Source organism: Vipera berus (genome assembly GCF_964194415.1).
Source record: "Vipera berus genome assembly, chromosome: 1".
In the NCBI taxonomy this organism is placed as follows: domain Eukaryota; kingdom Metazoa; phylum Chordata; class Lepidosauria; order Squamata; family Viperidae; genus Vipera; species Vipera berus.
In genome coordinates, this window is record NC_138202.1 from 70,517,657 (window position 1) to 70,539,629 (window position 21,973).

A 21,973-nucleotide genomic window follows, 5' to 3' on the forward strand; every position below is an offset into this window, starting at 1 on the left:
TCTCGACAGTTAGAACAATTAATCAGTGGAACAACCTGCCTCCAGAAGCTGTGAATGCTCCAACACTGGAAGTTTTTAAGACGAGACTGGACAGCCATTTGTCCGAAATGGTATAGGGTTTCCTGCCTGAGCAGGGGGTTGGACTAGATGACCTCCAAGGTCCCTTCCAACTTACATTATATTATTATTATTATTATTATTATTATTATTATTATTATTATTATTATTATTATTATTATTATTATTATTATTATTATTATTATTATTGATGTAATCCTTGGAAAGCTCAGTTGTAAATCTTATTATATTCATCTAGCTACCCCCTCATAAGTTAGTATATCATTGCAAGTTTCCTATCAGTAATAAGTCTGACTGACCCTTTACAGTGTTGCATAGGATTGCAGCCTAAATAGGTTTAGTCTCAAATCAGTTTAATTGCAGTCTTAGCACATTAAAAATCTTTTTTCCCCCCCTCCTACTGGATAATTAATTCACAGACTAGTATAATTAGCTATAGGTAAACTCAGCCACCTTGGAGTTTTGGTGATTTCCCCAGAAATGGGGTGATGTCTCCACTTTTTTTCTTGCAGTTATTATTTTTTTTAAAAAGCTATATAGTTAATGCTCCTTCTTCCTTCCTTCCCTCATGTCAAAAGATCAGAGAGGTCAAGTCTCAACACGTTAAACAAGATGCTCACCTCGTAAACTTGCTTTGAGTGAAACAAACAGGCGGTCGGTTTGACCACCTCTGCATTATATAACTAGTGCATGGGCTGCGGAGACTGGACTGCTGTCAGAAATTCCGAGTGGAGGGGGAAGGGTGCTGCCCTAAAGTCCCTGCTTCTAAACAGTTCCCAGGAAACCTAAAGGGAAAGTGGCTGTAGATCAAAGGAACAAAATGGAGATAATTAAAATACTGCCTGCTGCCTAAACCACTTGCCTAAGTATGCAGCAGGAGATCCTCCCTCCCTCCCCGCTGAAGTGATATGAACCCATTTCTCGTGGATAAAAGTGAGGGCATGCTACTTGGGACGAGAAGCGTCACAAAAATACAAACAGACTGTGAATGAAGTCTGTTTTATAGTTGTCTCTGTGCGTACTTTCGGAAGGAAAAAACAAAGACGGAGATTACTACAGAAAGTCTTTCGACTGTTCTAAAATTTAGTGACGATTACCCTTCTGCTCATGTTGCTGTCTCTTTAAGACCTGCTCTCTTAACAGTTGCACAGAAAGGGAGTGACCTCTGGGCTTTGACAGCTCCCCTAATAACTAGCAGAGCCCTGGCTCCTCCTCTATTCCTTGATTGGACAGCGGGCCGGTATCCGCTTTCCCGATTGGCCAACCGCTTCCCCTGAGCGAACCTTTAGAACTCTGAGACACAATATTCTGTTACATTGTAGCAAAATGGCGACTGTCATTCACAACCCCCTGAAAGCGTAAGTAGGAATCAAAAATGTACATATTCCGCGTGGTTTAAATATGAAAAAGGGCGCCTTTCCGAGGCTTGCTGCCAGACTGAAGCTGGTGTCCCCAGACTCCCAGCTGATCTCGTCTCCCTCTTTCTTTTCTTTCCAATATCCTCCTTTATTTCTTTTTTTTTTGTGCAACACACACCAATCTCTTGCTCGGAAATTAATAAGAAAAAAATATATATGTATATATATATATTGCGTTCTATTTTATTTATTGGTGGTGACGGAAAAACCCCTCACAAGAGTTTGGGGCTTTAAAGAAGGCACGGATAAGTGCTTGCAGTTTTCCCCGGATTCTTGGCTGCTGAAATTGGCAAGGTTTTTACGGATTCCGGAGTGGGCGATTGTGCTTGACAGAGTCCTGTGCGTGGCGTCCGGCTTGGCTTCCAGGGCCGCCCGCCCGGTGTCCAGCAGAGAAAGATCGATTGTGGAAACTGGGTGCATAATGGTTGTCTTGGCATGCAGTCGGACTGCAGTTTTAAGAGTTTTGCTTTTGCAAACGCTCCAGTAGTTGGAAAGGGTTTTGACGCGCGAGAGGAAAGGACTTTTTTTGTTTTTCTAGGCTTCTGTCGGCTCCCTTTCTACTGGCCAAAAAGGGGCAGCCCGGATCCAGGATTTATTGGGCAGGAAGGGAGAGAGTTGCGGTCCGAGATGAATAACTCCGGTTCGTGGACGGTTGCTTCCAATAAAGCGCAGGAAGTCCGGCGATCTGTTTTGCATATCGTCGTTCGCTTTTCGCTTTCCTAAGTAGGCGACACCACTAGAGTCAGGCTGGTAAGGAGAGAAAGTCCTGGGATGTGTATAGATTTCCTAGACTTAGATGTCGCGGGGACGCAACCGAAAGCAAACTCTGGCTTCCGGCCAGAAATCCTCCAACCAGCGCAGGTGCAAGGTGGACTGGACGGGTTCCCCAAAACCGCCGAGGGACGGGATGGGAAAGCTCGCCTTCCCTTTGGGATTAAAGGTGGGCAGTAAGTCTTTCTTTAGAGAGCCCCAGATTTCCCAGGTGGTCTGTAGGCACGCATCAGTGGCTAATCCCCTAAAGCGTTACGCAGGGTGGGGTTTGGCAGCGGGTCCAGAGGCGGCTGCCTGCGGACGGGTGCGCTCTCTCTCTCTCCCTCCCTCTCTCTCTCTCTCCCTCCCTCTCTCTCTCTCTCCCTCCCTCTCCCTCCCTCTCCCTCCCTCTCTCCCTCTCTCCCTCTCTCTCTCTCTCTCTCTCTCTCTCTCTCTCTCTCTCTCTCTCTCTGTGCCGCCCACAACCTTTACATAGGAGTTTTCCGCGAAAAGAGGGGGGGGGGGGCGGGTCTCAGAAGCCAAGCGAAGGGAGCTTTAAGTCGGGCACTTGGCCCAGCGGGATCCGGCTGTGCGGCTTCTCGCTCTACACCAGCCCTTTCTTTCTTTCTCGGGTGCTTCCGATTGCCAGTTTTCTGCCAGTTTTAATCTTCCCTCCGGAGTTGGCAAACACTTGGCCAAGGGTGTTTCCAGACATGCTTCTTTGGTATGGGCAACGGCTGGAGAGAGAAGACGCGTTCAGCTGAAAGGCGGCGCGCGGGGGGTGGTGGTGGTGAGGTGGGGGGGGGGTTCAAGGCAAGTGGCGCGGAGAGCCCTCGGATTTAAAGAAGTGACCTCCCCATCCTGGTTTTGGGACAAAATACGGGGTAAAAAAAAACAACCAAAACCACGTGATAAATTCCAAACGCGATCTAAGGAAGAGGCGTTTGCTATTCTTCAGGGCATTAACTCATTTTCTTGCGCGGGTGGGTGGGGAGATGCGGGGGTGGGGTGGCGGTGGCGGCGTCGGGCGGACAGATGAAGAGCAAGGGGTCGGTTAAAGAAAGAACCTCCGGAATCTGTTGTCTCCCCCCGATTTCAAAGCTTGTAATTGGCGTCGTCAGATCGCGCCCTTTCTCCAAAAAGCTCAGGGCGGCGCGCGTGGCTTTCGGGATCCAGAGAGTCCCCGCCGCGCACCTGAAGGTAGAGAAAGCTGGAGGAACAACCCGGGGAGTTCCGTGGGAAACCCGAAGCCTGGCAACCTCGGGACTAGATTACAGTACACGTGTATGAGACACCCGATTCCCCCGAAGGAAAGAGCGCGGAGGGCTTAGCCAGGCTTGGAGGGAATTGCACATCCTGCGAGTATCCCGTGGGTTTGGGGAAAGCTCTCTTTTTTTCTTCCCTGGGGAATGACCTGCTCGGCCCTCCCTTTCCCCCGAGCAGTGCCGGGCTGCTGGGGGAAGTGCTCAGTCTCACGGCCACGGCCCCTCCCGTTTCTTTTCCGGCTCCTTCACCTGAGAGGTTTAAGTTGGCTGCCGGACAAGACAGCCCGATCGGGAAGGCGGGTTCACGCGAAAGCCCGCTCGCTACCGTGCAGGACACGAACACGCTGTGGATGAAAATAACTTCAGGGATTTCTCTACCTCGCCGAGACAAATGAGAGGCGGAATGGAATTCCTTTGGGGGAAAGTCACTTGCGCTTGAGTTTCCTCCAAGGAAGGGCAAGATTTTCGGAGTGATATTGAGGGGTGGGTGGGGGGGGTGGGTGGGAAGGCGGAGGATCCGGAATCGATTCTTGCTTACATCACAGGTGCAAATGAAGCGTGTATCTATTGGAGCCGCCGGGGCTTTAACCAGTGTGGCGCGGGTGGAGACAGACAAAAAAAAAAAAAAAAAAGCCGGGGTCTGGAGGGAAGAAGCTGCTGCCCTCTTAACGCCACATCGTTAAATTTATTTGCAGCAAGACCATTCCGCATCAATCATTGCCGACTTCTTCACCCGGCTGCGCCGAAGCTTCATTCGTCTTGTGGCCCAGAGTTCTTCCCCCTGAAATCTTTCAGGAGCCAAGGCAGGCTTTTAATATAATTAGCTCTCTCTTCTCTCTCTTTCTCCCCGCCCCCCTTCCCCCCCCCCGTCTGACTGGGGTGAGAGGAGAGGAAACAATAGATATCAAGCATAGCAAATTCGCTTTTTCTTTTTCTTTTTTTTTTAGTAATGTTGCTGGCCATCTGTCAATTCTCAAGTTGTTGGTTTATTTTAAAGAGCATTGCTTTTCAAAAGTTGGTGATCGGGAAGAAGAATTTAAATTCGTCCCGAGGGTTAAATGATAGCAAAACCGGCGCAGGCATATAATAATGGGGGGGGGGGAGGAAAGAGAGGGGGTTGAAGGAAAGGAGAGGGAGGGGGCGATACGGCGTGCAGCGTTTCAGTCCCGTGTGTCCTCCTTGACAATGAAAGCGGGCCGAATGACATTTGCATTTGCTCCGTCTGCATTTTTATTCCGTCTCAAAAACATAATCTCAAGATTGCGCTCCGCCCCCACCCCCCCACCCCCCCACCCGGCTAGACTTTCCAGAAACTCGCACAAAGGTTGCCCCCCGCCGGGTTTGAAGATCACCGAAACGGGCAATCTGCTTTCTAGACCTGCTAAATCAGGTGATCTCTCAAACTCTTTGTGTCTTGGCCGCTTCCTTTGACCACACGAGACCCCCTTTTTTATTTCCAGCGCTTGCGATAGCTCCGGAGCCCCTCAATTGCCGCGGCGAATCTCTTTGGGGACCGCTTCATTTCCAGCCTCCCGGAATATTCAGAAGAAATACTTTGGACCGCCAGATCCGAGGCAACGGGTCCTTTGTTAATTTCCCCCCCGATTCGCCTTTTTGTTCCACGCAGGATCGCTCGGGCGGGGGTGGGGGTGGGTTGTCTCTTCCGCGGAGCTTCGTTGCAGCTCTCCTTGCCTTTCCAATTCAGCCAGGGATACAGGGACGCGCATTGTCTTGCTTCTGCCCTTTGAAATACCGCCTTGCCCGCCCTGTGTTAAAGGAGAAAGCGGGAGAGGGCTGAATTGATAAGATTAGGCACCGAGGGGGCCAGGGAGTAAATGCTGTTTTTTTTTAAATTAGCATGCCCCGCTCCCGGAATAGAAAGCGCTTTCCAAACTTACTTCTTTAGTTGCGGGAAGGCTATAATTTATGACAGGGGTCTTCAAACTCGGCCCTTTTATGACTTGTGGACTTCAACTCCCAGAATTCCTCAGCCAGCTTTGCTGGCTGAGGAATTCTGGGAGTTGAAGTCCACAAGTCATAAAAGGGCCGAGTTTGAAGACCCCTGATTTATGACATAGTCCTTGGCACGCTCTCTCTCTCTCTCTCCCTTTTCCATATACATCTTTCCTTTTCTTTGCCTATCTCTCCCTCCACACCCGCCCCCTCCCAGTTGCTTTTGATTATTAAAAGGCAAAACTTGTATCAAAACGGTTTGAAGCAGCCACGAAGAAGGAACCTTTGCTCCTGCAAGGAACCAATTCTTTCTATCTCCTACAGGGCATCTTAGTGTGCCTGCATTGACACCTTCCCCAAACCTTGCCCTATGACCTGTATTCCTGCCTCAAATCCATTCTATACCTTCTGGCTGGGAATTCTGGGAGTTGCTCCAACACATCCCATGAGCATTAAGTTGGTGAAGGCCACCTTTAAATATGAGCTCCCAGGACAAATATTTAAGTGCTGCCATACTCACTTCCTGCATTGGATTCCTACTCATCTATGCCTCTTTCCTGATGTGGATCTTGACCTGCAAGGCTTGAGAGGTCATCTTGGTTCACTCCCTTTTTTTTGAAGTTTTTTTTAAAAAAATTATGACTGCTTGGTTGTTGGTTTAGACCAGGCCTGGTAATATTCTCTGATTCTGGAGGAGGAAAATATGCACACCAACAAAACGCTGGGAAAGGTTTAAATCCTTTTCATTTCTTTACCATACCTTGGTGATAGGGGCCAACTAAGGCACCTTCCTAATGATTTATTTTTACTGTACAGTGGATTTGCCCCATTCTCAGAACTTCATAGGTAAAGGTAAAGGTTTCCCCGCACATGCGTGCTAGTCGTTTCTGACTCTAGGGGCCGGCGCTCATCTCCGTTTCAAAGCCGAAGAACCAGCGCTTGTCCGAGGACGTCTCCGTGGTCATGTGACCGGCATGACTAGATGCCAAAGGCGCACGGAACACTGTTACCTTCCCACCGTAGTGGTCCCTATTTTTCTACTTGCATTTTTACGTGCTTTCGAACTGCTAGGTTGGCAGAAGCTGGGACGAGTAACAGGCGCTCACTCTGTTACGCGGCACTCGGGATTCGACCCGCCAAACTGCCGACCTTCTGATCGACAAGCTCAGCGTCCTAACCCACTGAGCCACTGCGTCCCTTCAGAACTTCATGGAATATGCTATAATCCAGGGGTCCCCAACCTCCGGTCCGTGGTATGCCAGCAAACGGGCCACACAAACAAGCAAAGCCCCATCCGCGGGATGCAGACAACATACAAAACCACACCCCCTCCAGTCCCTGGAATAACCTGTGTCCACATAACTGGTCCCTGGTCCCCAAAAGGTTGGGGACTTCTGCTATAATCCAACTGTAACCAGCTTGCGTTTTCTTTGTTCTCTAGTTTTGCACTCCTGGCATCTACAAAGATGTGGCTAAAAATGTCATTAACATGGCCACAAAGGTGTGATCAATGCTTCATGTGTTGTTATGTGCATCGCGGAACTTTGATTGCATTGTTGTGGACACCATCTGGATTATTCGCATTATTCCACATTTTGTGGACATCTCTGACATCCACCCCCCAGCCTCAGTTCTTCTACTCTGGTTCACTCTTCACGAGTTGTTGATTGTCATTCTCCCCCCCCCCCCAAGGAGGAAAGTTTTTTTTCTCCCCAAAGCTTTCTTGATTTTCAGCAAATCTGGATGTTCCTTGAGTCTTCTGATGGGGTTGTGGAGTGGTTATAATGTATAATGTGAAATACTCAGAATTCCAGCACTTGCAGTCCATCTTTCAACCTCTTTTTTTCCCCACTCTTCCTCCCAGCAGTATTTTGTGGCCAATACACATGTGAAGTCCTCCAGGAACTGTTTTTGGAGTTCTTCCAAGAGATTTGTCCTCAAGTTAGTTGTGTATTTTTGCAAACCTTGGGAGGCTCCCAACCCCCTTTTACATCCTTCTTGCATGTTGGAGATGATACCCTTCGGGTTGCATAAGAATTGAGATGGCAGCTACTTCCCCCTCTCAAAAAAGAATACAATATGTGTGTGTATTAAATAAACACCTATACAAAGGAAGTCTGAAACAAAGAGTTGAAGTGAGAAATGCTGGTATTTCCAGGAAATTGCTCCTATTTTTATCTCCAGTGGCTTCCCTGCTCACTAAACACATTCTGACTGACTTCTCAAGCTGTTCTTCAGCTGTAAATTCAGTACAGGTAGTCCTCAACTTATGACCACCATTGAGCCCAAAATTTATGTTGCTAAGTGAGAAATTTGTTATGTGAGTTCTGCCCCATTTTATGATTTTTCTTGTCACATTTGTTAAGTGAACCACTGCAGTTGTTAAGGTAGTACCACGGTTGTTAAGTGAATCTGGCTTCTCCATTGACTTTGCTTCTAAACCACATGACCATGGGGATGCTGCAATGCTCATAAGTGTGAAAAATGGTCCTAAGTCACTTTGTTCAGTGCCATTGTAACTCTGAACAGTTATTAATGAATTGTTGTAGGTTTAGGGACTACCTGTATGCCATGGATTATATACAGCTTATAAACCTACCTTTACCTGGTTGTGTGGGTATCAGTCTGACAACTGCAAATACAGCATCACAGTCTGGTTTAGAAGCATCACTGCTTCAGACAGGAAGGCGGTGCAGAGAGTGGTGAGGATGGCCGAAAAGATCATTGCAGTTCCCTCCCTTCCATCCAGGACATGGCACATAAGCGTTGTTTGAACAGGGTCCGTAAGATTATCTGGGACACTACACATCCTCTTCACAACCTGTTTTCCTTGTTACCTTCTGGGAGGAGGCTTCGTGGTATCCGGAGCAGAACATCCAGATTCAACCATAGTTTCATTCCATGCAGCATTAACCTTGTGAACTCTCAAGCTTCCTCCTTCCATTATATAGTCAAGATGGACAGTATTTAACATTTTATTGTTATGTGTATGTAGGGGTGTGGATCTATACATATGTTGTATGTAGCATGTTTTAGGTGGGTGTCATGTATGTGTCTCACTTTGAGAGCGGGCAACTAAATTTCATTTTTGTTGTGCGCCATTGTGCCCACAGTAAAATGGCAATAAAGATGATCTTATCTTAAATACTCCTCGGGCACTTGAGAAAGTGGGCAGTTATGAAAAGGGAAAACAAAAGGAAAAGAGAAAGTCTGCCATAAGCCTGAAAGCAAAGAATGTCAACTAAAGGCAGACATAGTATAGCACAGAGTACAGGGAGACTGGATATCAGAATCGGCCTTTAGGGACTGCCACTGCCTGATGCACCACATTGCCTTGATCCAAGTCTGAGGTCTGCTGAAAAACAATTGAAGGCAACTTTATTTATTTTTTAAGAAAAGCCTGTAGTGAATGAAGGCGAAAACACGTGTCCAGGATAATGTTGCAGGATCCAATCTGGGTATTTCACCAGGCCCAGAGGTTTAATCTTCTTTCGGATTCGTGCTGGAGCCCATGCTCAGGGAACTGCTCTCTAGCAGAGTGTGTGCGCACACTAGACAGAAGTTCCCTGAGCTTGGGCTCCAGAGTGCGTCCAAAAGCTCAGAAGACTAAACCTCCGGCCCAGTGATCGACCCAAACTGGATCCTGCTCGACTTTTAATACCCATCCACTTGCTGGTTCAAAACTCTGGCACCCTTCAAGCAGCTGTTCAGTATACAAAAATTCAACTCTCCAGGCTTAAGACTAGGAGGCAGGTTGCCGGCAATTTGTTTTGGGGGCTTGGAGTTAGATACCAATCCATTGTCACAACATATGGAGGACCTGAGTCAGTCCAGGTAAAAGTGGCAGCTCACAAATGGAAGCAATGGTATGGGGCTAAGGACGGTTACAGGCACAGACAGAGGAAAGAATAAGGGATGCTATCTTTTAAAAATATTTTAAAATCGGAAATTGGCTGTTAAAATGTGGCCTATCATTTTGTTTGTATGCTGGAAAGAGATCCAGTTCTTACATTACTATCTGTTAAGCAATTCCTTAAGGTACGGTAGCCAATTCTCTGTAGGCAGTCCCAGAGAACTGGAGGAATGTCCAAAAGGTAGAGAAGGTAGAGACAGCCATGCAATATGAAGCCCCATCCTGCTTTGTACATGCAGCATGCACAGGATGCCCATCAAAAAAGCTTTGATTACATGATCATATCTGCCATCTTGATCTTCCTCCAAGCCTAAGGATGCCCTGAGTTTGTCCCAGTAAATATAAATAGAGCTTCCAGCCTGGAAACGACTTCTTTGTTTTGCAGCATTGTAAAACAATGGCCACATAAATGGATATGAAACAATAATTGGACATGATTAGCATATTTACATATGCATTATAAATTCTGAGGTAGCTCTGTTGTGAGTCCTCATTGCCCCCCCATCCCCCATCAATCTTCTGTATATGAAATAGGATATATATTCGATCGGAAGGTCGGCAGTTTGGCGGGTCGAATCCCGAGTGCCGCGTAACAGAGTGAGCGCCTGTTACTCGCCCCAGCTTCTGCCAACCTAGCAGTTCGAAAGCACGTCAAAATGCAAGTAGAAAAATAGGGACCACTACAGTGGGAAGGTAACAGTGTTCCGTGCGCCTTTGGCGTCTAGTCATGCCGGCCACATGACCACGGAGACGTCCTCGGACAAGCGCTGGCTCTTCGGCTTTGAAACGGAGATGAGCACCGGCCCCTAGAGTCGGAAACGACTAGCACACATGTGCGGGGGAACCTTTACCTTTACTTTTTACTATATATTCTTCAAATAATGACTACACCTTAGATTTTCTACATTAGTGTTATCTGCGATGCTGGTCCAAGAAATTAATAAAAATCACTTGGTAACCTTTGCATGATATGCTGGGGTCAACATGTGTTGTGCAAGCTTACTAACTCACTTAACCCAGACAAGTGATCCTGAGAGTTGTTTAGGGCTAAATTTTAACATTGTCTGGTCAAATGTATCGTGTGAATTATGCACAAGAGAGTTAACTGTCCCTCCTGAATCACTTACAGAGATGAAATCTAAAGAGGCTCCAGTTAATAGAGTTTTCCTGGGAACTCTACGTCTATCGCTCTCTTATTTCTCCCCATTCTCTAAGTATAGGAGTGAGAGTGGTTGGGCAAAATGAATAGAAGGCGTTTCCCTTTAGTGAAAGGGTTAGATTTTACAGGGGTGTCAAACTGGTGGCCCACGGGCCGGATGCGTCATATGCAGGCCACGCCCACCCCGGCTCCGCAAAGGCAAAGAACGTCATGATATGTCATGTGACGTGATGAGTTTGATACCCGTTGGCTAGAAAAAGTCAATAATGACAGACACAAGACTGATGCAGGACAAGCAGTTGTCTGAAATTACCAATTCAGCTGTCTCCTGCAAACATGACCTTTTTATGCCATTGTAACAAGGAGCTGCAGGATCACATTTAATGAAAGGGAAATATTTGAACTGGAGGCAAAAAAGGGGGGGGGGTTAGTTTTGGGACTCATCCCTGCATCCTTTTAACTGCATCATAAATACAGTGGTGGATTTTAAAAACACCATATTCTCATGATGCTGCCTTTGTCTCCTTCCCGAAGCAAGTTAAAGTTGTCATTAGGTGCTCCAGTTGTAAAATACAATTTTCTTCTCCCCACCTTCACAGTTATTTATGTATTTATTTTAGTGATTGGGCATCCCATCACAGTATTTGCTCTGTGGTTGCTGATGAAGTCGGAATTCTGTCTCTCGCTCTTTTTTGACTGATTTAGGCTTGGCAGGCCTGGCTCCTGCCCTCTGGGTCAAGGAGGCTATGCTTCATGGCCTTGTTGGCTTGCGCTGCAGGAAAGCATTTCATACCTGGTTTCCACAAAGATATCTGTCCTGAGTGTCCCCCGAAAAGCTTATCGGGAACACGGAGTCCCTTATAAAGCTTGTTATTTAACCATGAGTTTCATGACCCTTTGAAAGAGCATGAGGCCTGTTTTGTTTAAAAAAATACAAGACTATCCCTCTCTGGAGAGAAAGAGTTACTCCTGTGCTGCGTGACTGGTCAACCTTCAGTTGGCAAAGAACGGCTCATTGCTGCCTCTGCCATCATGGAGGGCACAATAAGTTTTCCACGGCTTTGTCAAAAACAGGTTTTGCATGACTGTTCTTTTTTTTCTTTACTGTTTTATTACTTTGATACTGCTGGTGGGGTAGTGCCTTTTTGACTACCTCATTCCAGCTCCCTGGGACATCCAGAGTCCAGTTCCAGATGCTGCTGCCCACAAGGACTGAATAAGATTAACAGCCATCCCTGCCATTCCCGTGAAGGCACAGCTGAGGGTGGAGCTTGCTTGTTAATGGTTGCTTTTTCCCACTTCACCCTACCTGTCTCTGGTCTTTCTGAAGAGCGAGTGAGGTAGTTCAGAAGTGACCTGACTGACCTGTCATTTCTGTGTCTATAACCAGTGGGTTCGGCAACTTGATGGGTGGCTAAACAGAATTTATTATTGTTGTTATTTATAAACAATAATAATATTGTTTATTATTTTAATGTATACGGGTTCTAATGCTTGTAAGCTGCCCAGAGTCATCTCTGACAACATGGGTGGCACATAAATTAAATGAACATGGCATTACAAGCGCCTGACTATCCTTGCCCATCCAATATCGGGAAAAGTGATTGGTGTTTCTCTTCCAATCAGCAGGTGACGCTTGGCAGGAGTGAACTGTTTTAAGGTCTAGGAACCCAAAGCGGTCACCTAGGGTACTGAATTATAGGAGGCTCCAACACTGGAAAGACTCCCAAAACACACAATATGAGTATGAAAGTCGATCATTTCTCCTCGTTGCTTTAGAACTTTTTCTTTCTGTGGTTTTTGAAAAACAGCCACAAAATTGGTGAGTGGTAGTGAACAGCACACCAATGAGACCTTGCAAGTCACAAAAAAAAAGAAAGAAAGAAAAGAAAAAGAAAGTACAACTATGGACCTGAGGAAACTAAAGGTATCACTGAAGCGAGACAAAAGGTACTGAGAGTTTGACTATTAGCTTATCAGAGTTATGCCCAATAAAGCGGTAACTGGAATGTCTGCTTCAGAGTTAAATATAATCAATCATAAGGAGCACCAGAATATGACTTTGCCCACAGTGCCAGAATGTCTAGAACCAGCCCAGTTGGAGGAACAACAAAACTGGGGGAAATCACCAATCCGCTCTACTTAATTTGTCTTGCATTAAAAGGGCGAGGACAGCTTAATTGCTAACTCCATTAGTATAGCAGGATAGGGCTTGGTAATTGGGGAAGCACATTTGATGTCAGCATAATTTTCTGCAAGGAGTGGTGGACCACACTGTAGTATAGCCATCAGACTCTTAGTGTCACAATGGACAGATAGATGTCTTGGGGTGGAGTTGCTGATGAATCATGTACAAGTAGGTAAAGCAAAACATAACAAGCACAACTGTGCCCTGCAATAAACTCTTCGACAACGTACTCTGGTCTAATGAAAAGGACTAGAGGTGAGATGATATTCCAATATTTGAGGGGCTCTTACAAAGGCAAGGGGGTCAAGCTATTTTCCAAAGCACCGAAAGGCAAGAGGCGAAACAATGGTTGGAAACTAACCAAGGAGAGAAGCAACCTAGAACTAAGGAGAAATTTCCTAACGGTGAGAACAATCAACCAATGGAATAGCTTGTCTTCAAAAGTTGAGGGTGCTCCATTGTTGAAGGCTTTCAAAAAAGAGACTGGACAACCATTTGTCTGAAATGGTATAGGGCAGGGGTCAGCAACCTGAAACAGTGAAAGAGCCACTCGGAACCGGTTTCCTCACAAAAGGAAAAACTGGGAGCCGCAAAAAATGTGTGCACATGCGCGTACATACGCACATGCGCAGAACAGGATTTGACTGAAGAGTGGAGCCAAGGCGAGATGCACCTACCCTGCATATTTGAATTGACTGAACTTTTTTAGTCCCACTTTTTTTTTTTGGGACTGCACATGGCAGAGGACTGGGAGCCGCAGGAGACGGCTGAAAGAGCCGCATGCGGCTCCGAAGCCGCGGGTTGCAGACCTGTGGTATAGGGTCTCCTGCTCGGGCAGTGGGATGGACTAGAAGACCTCCAAGATCCCTTCCACCTCTGTTATTCTATGCTTTCTGGATAGCAAAACTTCTTCTAGGACACTTCCAGCCTCTCAGTTAATTTTTAGCCTTCTGTGGCTTTTGAACATGCCCAATTCACTATGCTGTCTTTGGGGATAGATGCTTAATTTTCTGCCATAGTGGGTTTTCCAGTAGAAAACTGATACCCTTCTTTTTCAGAGTCTAACCATACCTTAGACTAATACATGGCTAGCAATTCTAGCATGGGGTTTTAAAATGAAATGGCAGGGGGGTATGTGAAAGTGTGTTTGGGAAAAGTGCATTTGGCTATTAAACAGCCCACATGTTTGAGGCAGTCAAAGCTACACTAACTGGAGGAGGAATCAAATAGCATTGACCTGCTTCAGTTATGATCTGCTTCAGAACCCAAATCCTCATAATCAATGAAAGACTACAATCCTTATAGCTTTAATCTTCTGGGGAAGTATTAGATAAATATATCTGCATATGTGAGGGGGAAATGGACACTGAACATGAGCTGAAGGAGAATGCTGTGAACTAGGGAAATACTATCATCTTGCTCAGTCTGGAGAATCAGAGGTTCTCAGTTATCATGGTTTATGTGGATTGGATGAAGGACTCCAGCATGAATAGTTGCTATAACGTTTTGTAAATTTGCTTTCTCCACATTCAGATCTTTCATTATCCCTGAAGTTATATGGATGGATGAAGTATCAGTGGTTATAGCGGAAAACAGGTTTCACAAATCCTGCAATTCTGGAACGTATTCCTTTCCTTTCCCCAGCAATTAATAGGGTTGGAGGAGGATAACGTTCAAGGGATATGAGAATGTGTTTCTTTATGCATATTTGTAAATTCCATAGCAAGGCACCCATTTCACAGTAATGGGGCATAATTTGAAGAATGCTTACCAGGCTCTGTTTAATGTTTAAAGCATTAGTCTTTTTTTTTAGCAGAAATCCACAAAGAATTTTTTCCCTGATACCAAGTTAAATTAGCCTGAACTAGCTTGTTCTATCAGTTTCAATGGATGGAAGTACAATATTTAGAAGGTGAAGTGGTTTTTCCATATTGCAGGCTTGTTCTTGGTGATGAATGACAATGGTCTCTTGAGAAATTATATTTCTAAGTCTGTTATTAATCAGCAATCAGCTGAGCAAAGTCATCCCAGCAATTTTCTGTGGTTGGAGTCACACAGTGCATAAAGCCATAATGTGGCTTGTTACTGTAATTTTAGTTTAGCATGCTGTGTGAACTCAGCAAGCTGTTGAACAAGCCATGGCTTAATATGATATATGAATTCAGTCTGTCTTTGTTAACCATTCTATTTTCCTTTAAGAAGCAATCCTTATCCCAACGGAACATAAAAACTTATTGAATGTATTTTGAATTAACATATATGGGACCTCGCTAACTTTACCTGCCCCATAGCAGTACTTTATCCCATTTTGGCTCTGCTCCTTAATTAACTTATTCCTAAATGGTTCCATAGTTGCAGTGGGATAATGCCAGAGTACGTGATCTGAAGTCTATATTCTTCCATATGTTTGCAATTCAATGCAATATCAGACTGGATTGGCTTATTTCTATGGATGCAATGTATATTCGTAATTACTCTAGCCTGTAATTCCAATATACTGGTATGTAGTGCTGTTGCCCCCTTCATGGATTACTGCCTTGTCGTGGCGAAGGGGCTTGCGTAATTCAATGAAGCTATGAGCTATGCCGTGCAGGGCCACCCAAGACGGACAGGTCATAGCAGAGAGTTCTGACAAAACGTGATCCACTGGAGAAGGAAATGGCAACCCACTCCAGTATCTTTGCCATGAAAACCCTATGGACAGTACCAAAAGGCAAAACGATATGACGCTGGAAGATGAGCCCCTCAGGTCGGAAGGCGTCCAATATGCTACTGGGGAAGAGCAGAGGGCTAGTACTAGTAGCTCCAGAAAGAATGAAGCGACTGGGCCAAAGCCGAAAGGACGCTCAGCTGTGGATATGTCTGGTGGTGAAAGGAAAGTCCGATGCTGTAAAGATTTTTTCTCCATAGGAACCTGGAATGTAAGATCCATGAATCAAGGCAAGCTGGACGTGGTCAAACAAGAGATGACAAGACTGAACATCGACATCTTAGGTATCAGCGAACTAAAATGGACAGGAATGGGTGAATTTAATTCAGATGACCATCAGGTATACTACTGCGGGCAAGAATCCCTCAGAAGAAATGGAGTAGCCTTCATAGTCAATAAAAGAGTAGGAAAAGCAATACTGGGATACAATCCTCAAAATGACAGAATGATCTCAGTTCGAATCCAAGGCAAACCATTCAATATCACAGTAGTCCAAGTCTATGCCCCAACCACCGGTGCTGAAGAGGATGAAATTGACTGGTTCTATGAAGCCCTACAGCACCTTATAGAACTAACACCAAAAAATGATGTCCTTATCATCATGGGGGATTGGAATGCTAAAGTAGGAAGCCAAAAGATAACCGGAATAACAGGCAAGTTTGGCCTTGGAGTACAAAATGAAGCAGGGCACAGGCTGATAGAATTTTGTCAAGAGAATACGATGGTCATAGCAAACACTCTTTTCCAACAACCCAAGAGACGGCTCTACACATGGACATCACCAGACGGTCAACACAGAAATCAGATTGACTATATGCTCTGCAGCCAAAGATGGAGAAGCTCTATACAGTCAGTAAAAACAAGACCAGGAGCTGACTGTGGCTCAGACCATGAGCTTCTTGTTGCAAAGTTTAGGCTTAAACTGAAGAAAGTAGGGAAAAGCACCAGGCCAGTCAGGTATGAATTAAATCATATCCCCGTTGAATATACAGTAGAGGTGACAAATAGATTTAAGGAATTAGATCTGATAGACAGGGTCCCTGAAGAACTATGGACAGAGGTTCGCAACATTGTACAAGAGGTAGCAACCAAAACCATCCCAAAGAAAAAGAAATGCAAGAAAGCAAAATGGCTGTCTGAGGAAGCTTTGCAAATAGCTGAGGAAAGGAGGGAAGCAAAAGGCAAGGGAGAAAAAGAAAGATGCGCCCAATTGAATGCAGAATTCCAGAGAATAGCTAGAAGAGATAAGAATGCCTTCTTAAATGAACAGTGCAAAGAAATAGAAGAAAACAATAGAATAGGGAGGACCAGAGATCTTTTCAAGAAAATTGGAGAGATGAAGGGAACGTTCAATGCAAAAATGGGCATGATAAAGGACCAAAATGGCAGGGACCTAACAGAGGCAGAAGAGATTAAGAAGAGATGGCAAAATTACACAGAAGAACTATACAAGAATGAGCTTAACGTCCCTGATAATCACAATGAGGTGGTCACTGACCTCGAGCCAGACATCCTAGAATGTGAAGTGAAGTGGGCCTTAGAAAAGCTGAGCAACAACAAAGCTAGTGGAGGTGACAGTATTCCAGCTGAGCTATTCAAAATCTTAAAAGACGATGCAGTAAAAATGCTACACTCAATTTGCCAGCAAATTTGGAAAACTCAACAGTGGCCACAGGATTGGAAAAGATCAGTTTACATTCCAATTCCAAAGAAAGGCAGTGCCAAAGAATGTTCAAACTATCGCACCATTGCACTCATTTCTCATGCTAGTAAAGTTATGCTTAAAATCCTACAAGCTAGACTCCAGCAGTATGTGGATCGAGAACTACCAGAAGTACAGGCAGGATTTCGAAGAGGCAGAGGAACTAGAGATCAAATAGCCAACATACGCTGGATCATGGAGAAAGCTAGAGAGTTCCAGAAAAACATCTACTTCTGCTTCATTGACTATGCTAAAGCCTTTGATTGTGTGGATCATAACAAACTGTGGCAAGTTCTTAAAGAGATGGGAGTACCAGAACATCTTATTTGTCTCTTGAGAAACCTATATGCGGGCCAAGAAGCAACAGTGAGAACTGGACACGGAACCACTGATTGGTTCCAAATTGGGAAAGGTGTCCGGCAAGGCTGTATACTGTCGCCTTGCCTATTTAACTTATATGCAGAGCACATCATGAGAAAGGCAGGGCTAGAGGAGTCAAAAGTTGGAATTAAGATTGCTGGAAGAAATATCAACAACCTAAGATATGCAGATGATACCACTCTAATGGCAGAAAGTGAAGAGGAACTGAAGAGTCTCTTGTTGCGAGTGAAGAAGGAGAGTGCAAAAGTTGGGTTGAAACTAAACATTAAGAAAACCAAGATCATGGCATCCGGCCCTCTCAATTCCTGGCAAATAGATGGGGAAGAAATGGAGGTAGTGACAGATTTTATTTTCCTGGGCTCCAAGATCACTGCAGATGGGGACTGCAGCCAAGAAATTAAAAGACGCTTGCTCCTGGGGAGGAAAGCCATGGCAAATCTAGACAGCACACTAAAAAGCAGAGACATCACCCTGTCAACAAAAGTGCGTATAGTCAAGGCTATGGTCTTCCCAGTTGCAATGTATGGCAGTGAAAGTTGGACCATAAGAAAGGCTGAGCGCAAAAGAATTGAGGCCTTTGAACTCTGGTGCTGGAGAAGACTCCTGCGAGTCCCTTGGACTGCAAGGCGATCAAACCGGTCAGTCCTAGAGGAGATCAACCCTGACTGCTCTTTAGAAGGCCAGATCCTGAAGCTAAAACTCAAATACTTTGGCCACCTAATGAGGAGGAAGGACTCACTGGAGAAGAGCCTAATGCTTGGAAAGATTGAGGGCAATAGAAGAAGGGGACGACAGAGAATGAGGTGGCTGGATGGAGTCACTGAAGCAGTAGGCGTGAGCTTAAATGGACTCCAGAAGATGGTAGAGGACAGGAAAGCCTGGAGGAACATTGTCCATAGGGTCGCGATGGGTCGGACACGACTTCGCAACTAACAACAACAGTGCTGTTGCAGTGCAAAATGGTGAGACTAATTAAAATTATACCAGCTAAAAGAGGTTTTCTTTTATCCTTTTGTAAAATAGTGTAATGTGTAACTTAAGAAGCATGACTACTTTGTCATCATTCTTATACCATATGGTACAATAATAGCTAATGATAATAGGATTTTGTATTCTGAGCAGAAGCACGCTTTTGGCATGAACCGTACCATATCCATATACAGTAGCTTATACAGGCAATGATGATGACATTGTAAGGAAGGATATGCTGTTTTTTGACTTAGTTTTTTCCATCCAATAATTTTGTTTTCCTTATTCTACCTTCCTGTGATGCTTAGATATCACAGAATTATTTTACATAGTATAGGAATAAGTTTGAGATGACTCTTACGTATGTGAATGAACCACAACCAGAGCTCATATTAACTTAAATAGTTTCAATCAACTACACATTGAACTTGCAAGTAGCTGAGTATAAAGAAATCAAGTAAACTGTATTTATACATGAACCAAATATTAAGAGCTTGGAAATCGAAATTATGAAAACTCTATGTGGGACTTTTTAGGGTATGGCAAGTTTAGTATGGCTTTTGCTTTCATAATCATAAAATCTTTGTTAGTTGACAGTTGACCAAGGAAAATGGCCCAGAGTATTTCTGTGCCCTTAATAACAACTTGATCCGTAGCTTGTCAGATAAAATTGGCAAAAAGAATTAGAAGAGACCTGTGGGCAACACTGCCTACCAATCATAAGCATAGTTTATAATGTGCACTGGTTGACATTCTCTGGAATTTCTCCCAAATCTCAGTCGTGCTAGCTACCCCAGATAACTGAATGACTCTTATGTTTTCGAATTATGCAGGTTCAACATATGGGAAAGGAAAATCTGGTGATTGAACTCTGACATGTGGGTAAGAAATAGGTCAGCAAGGCTGCAAAAACGAGACTGTTTATAAAATACGATTAATACAATTAGCAAAGTCTGTTTTTATAGCTAAGAATGGTCATGGTTTTCCATCGCATTCTTGCAGGATGGCTTTGTTTCCCCCAACTTCCAGTCTAATTAGCAGCCTTGGGATTCCAGATGGCCTCCATCCAAATACTTGCCACCTTTCAGCTTGTCACAGCTCTAAATCTAGGTTGTCCTGATTCCCCACACCTTATTCTGGAATTGGTTTACTTGGTGGGTGGATTCTCAGACATGACTCGATTACAGTAGTAAATTACTTCATTGCAAAGAAGAAAATTTGCCTGTTGCAGTTTACATCAACCCAATCCTCTATATATGTCAGTGCTACAGGCTTTAAATTCTAGGCTTTTTTTTCTCTTGCCTTTCTAGTTAATGGAGACGTGGTGATTCTCATCAAGGTCACAGAAGTCAGTGGGGACTGGGTGGCAGACTGCTTCTCTTTTGCATGGGAAATACTGGTCTTTTGTGGCTAACTTCATTTCTAATAGTGTTTTGGTAATCGGGGCTGATCAGACTTGGCTTCTGAGATTAACCAAGTCCACTTAGATGTAACCATCTGCCGAAACAGATAGACATTATCTTACTCATCCTACACATTATATTAGGCTTCAAACTTTTAGAAAGAGAAGTAAGCGCAGAACAAGACAATTTGAATATTCACATTTCTATTTCTATTACTTTTGATCTATAGTGAAATCACGAGGTGAGAGTTTTCATGAAATAGAGCTAAATGCTACGAAACTTTTGTCAAAGAGATGAGTGGAAGGGCTACTTAAAAGTTGAAAATTCTAAAGAAAAATAAATAAATTCTGTTACGCGCCAAAAGCGCTTATCTATTAGCCTTAATAATCTCCAACCAAACTAAAGCATAATCAAAAATAATTCTTGCATGTATCGCACCAAATGTCTCGCAGTTCCAAGTCATCCTTGAGTTCAAATAAAAAGAGTAAAAAAAAAAAGGTTTAAGCAGTCTGTAAGACAACTTGTTGTTAATTAGGAGCTTGCATACCCATTCTTAGTTCAACACATACTTTTAGTCCATAACCCTAATATACTTTTCTAACAAGCAAATAACATCCATCTTAAATTGTGTTAAATATTAAAAAAAAACTTTCTTTCTCCTCTATGATAAATTTAATCCATTAAGATACTAATTTAAAAATTTAATCAGCAATCTTAACGCCCCAAAACTTTTGGAGCACGTCTGTCATGACCCCCAAAACTTCTTTGGACCGCGCCCCTCCCACATCTTCACTGTAAATACACTTTGGAGATTCCATAACTATCTGCTGGTCTTGCTCTTGCTCTCGTCTCGCTCTTCTTAGGGCGGCACGCGTCTTCCTCTGGCCTCCTGCAACATCCAATGAAACTGTATCTTGATCCCCTCCAACACCATTGTCCTCTATCTGTCTGTCTGCAACATCTTGAAGCTTTCCCTCGCCGTATCCCTTAACAGCTTCCAAAAATGATAGGGGGGTTGCTTTTAACACATTGCTATAAAAATCACGTGCCTGGGCCACAGTAACCAGACGATGTCGTTTACCTTCATGCGTCACCACCAGTCCAACTGGAATCTCCCATCTAAACTTGATATCACATTTCTTAAGTTCCTGTACTAAAAATGCAAAATCTTTCCTTCTCCTTAAAATCTTCGGAGGAATCTCTTTTAAAACCAAGACTTCTTGCTCAGCCACTACCAGTTTAGTATCATAAGCAGCTTGAATAACTTCATCTCTAATTACTCTCTTTGTAAAATAGACCACCACATCTCTGGGTAACTTCCTTTGTCTTGCAATCCATGAATTTACATGAAAAATTTTGTCCATATTTCCCTCAATTTCAGATGCTGGCTGGCCCAATACCCCTTCCAGAGCCTCAGAAATCAGCTGCTTTAAATCTTCTTTACAGTTCTCCTTTAAACCCCTGATTCTAATAGCATACTGCATCTGATGATACTGAGCAAGGCTCAATTCTCCGTCCATTTTATCCCTTATATTTTCATTTTCTAATACCTTTGCTTCTAATATAGAGTTCTTTTGACTGAGATCCTTCACTTTTTCATCCAGCTGTTGCACACATTCAGCTACAGATTCAATCATAGACAACATGTCCACCCTCATTGCTCTAAACTTCTCTTCCATCTTCTTCTCCAGTTTCTCCTCCAACTTTTTCAGCTTTTCATCCATCATGTCAGACATCAATTGTGAATGCTTTCCAAGAGCGTCTTGTAAATCCTTAAGCGTCAATGCCGGAGGAGGTGCAGGAGGAAGCAAAGCTTGCAATGAGGTCTGTTGCACCAGGGAAGACCCCGCACTCCGAAGAGCTTTAGAAGTTTTAGCCGCCATCTTCCCCCACTTTCACTTATTGCGCACTTTCACTTTAAAGCTATAAAATCCATTGAGCTAGAGAGTAAAGATAAGAGTCCACATCACCTTGACCTCCTGTACCGCTCTGCCTGCATCTTGATAATCAAAAGTATTTCCTTTTGGCAGGGGTGGTTGCTAACGCCTGGCTCTGCTCCATAAATCCCGGAGCAGGGGCGCTGC

The 21,973-nt window shown here is 44.3% G+C and overlaps 1 protein-coding gene across 4 annotated transcripts in view; it reads left to right on the forward strand.

Moving 5' to 3' along the window:
• Window positions 1-1,377: 1,377 nt before the first annotated feature.
• DPF3 (double PHD fingers 3) overlaps window positions 1,378-21,973 on the forward strand; it is a 250,009-nt gene continuing 229,413 nt past the window's right edge. For 2 of the 4 annotated variants that reach the window (XM_081315574.1, XM_081315575.1), the window contains exon 1: window positions 1,400-1,436. In XM_081315574.1, coding sequence (XP_081171700.1) covers window positions 1,405-1,436 — 32 coding nt within the window. In that variant the 5' untranslated portion in view covers window positions 1,400-1,404. Of the gene's footprint in view, window positions 1,437-21,973 lie in introns of all 4 variants that reach the window. The other 2 variants (XM_081315577.1, XM_081315578.1) reach the window with 2 other exon arrangements.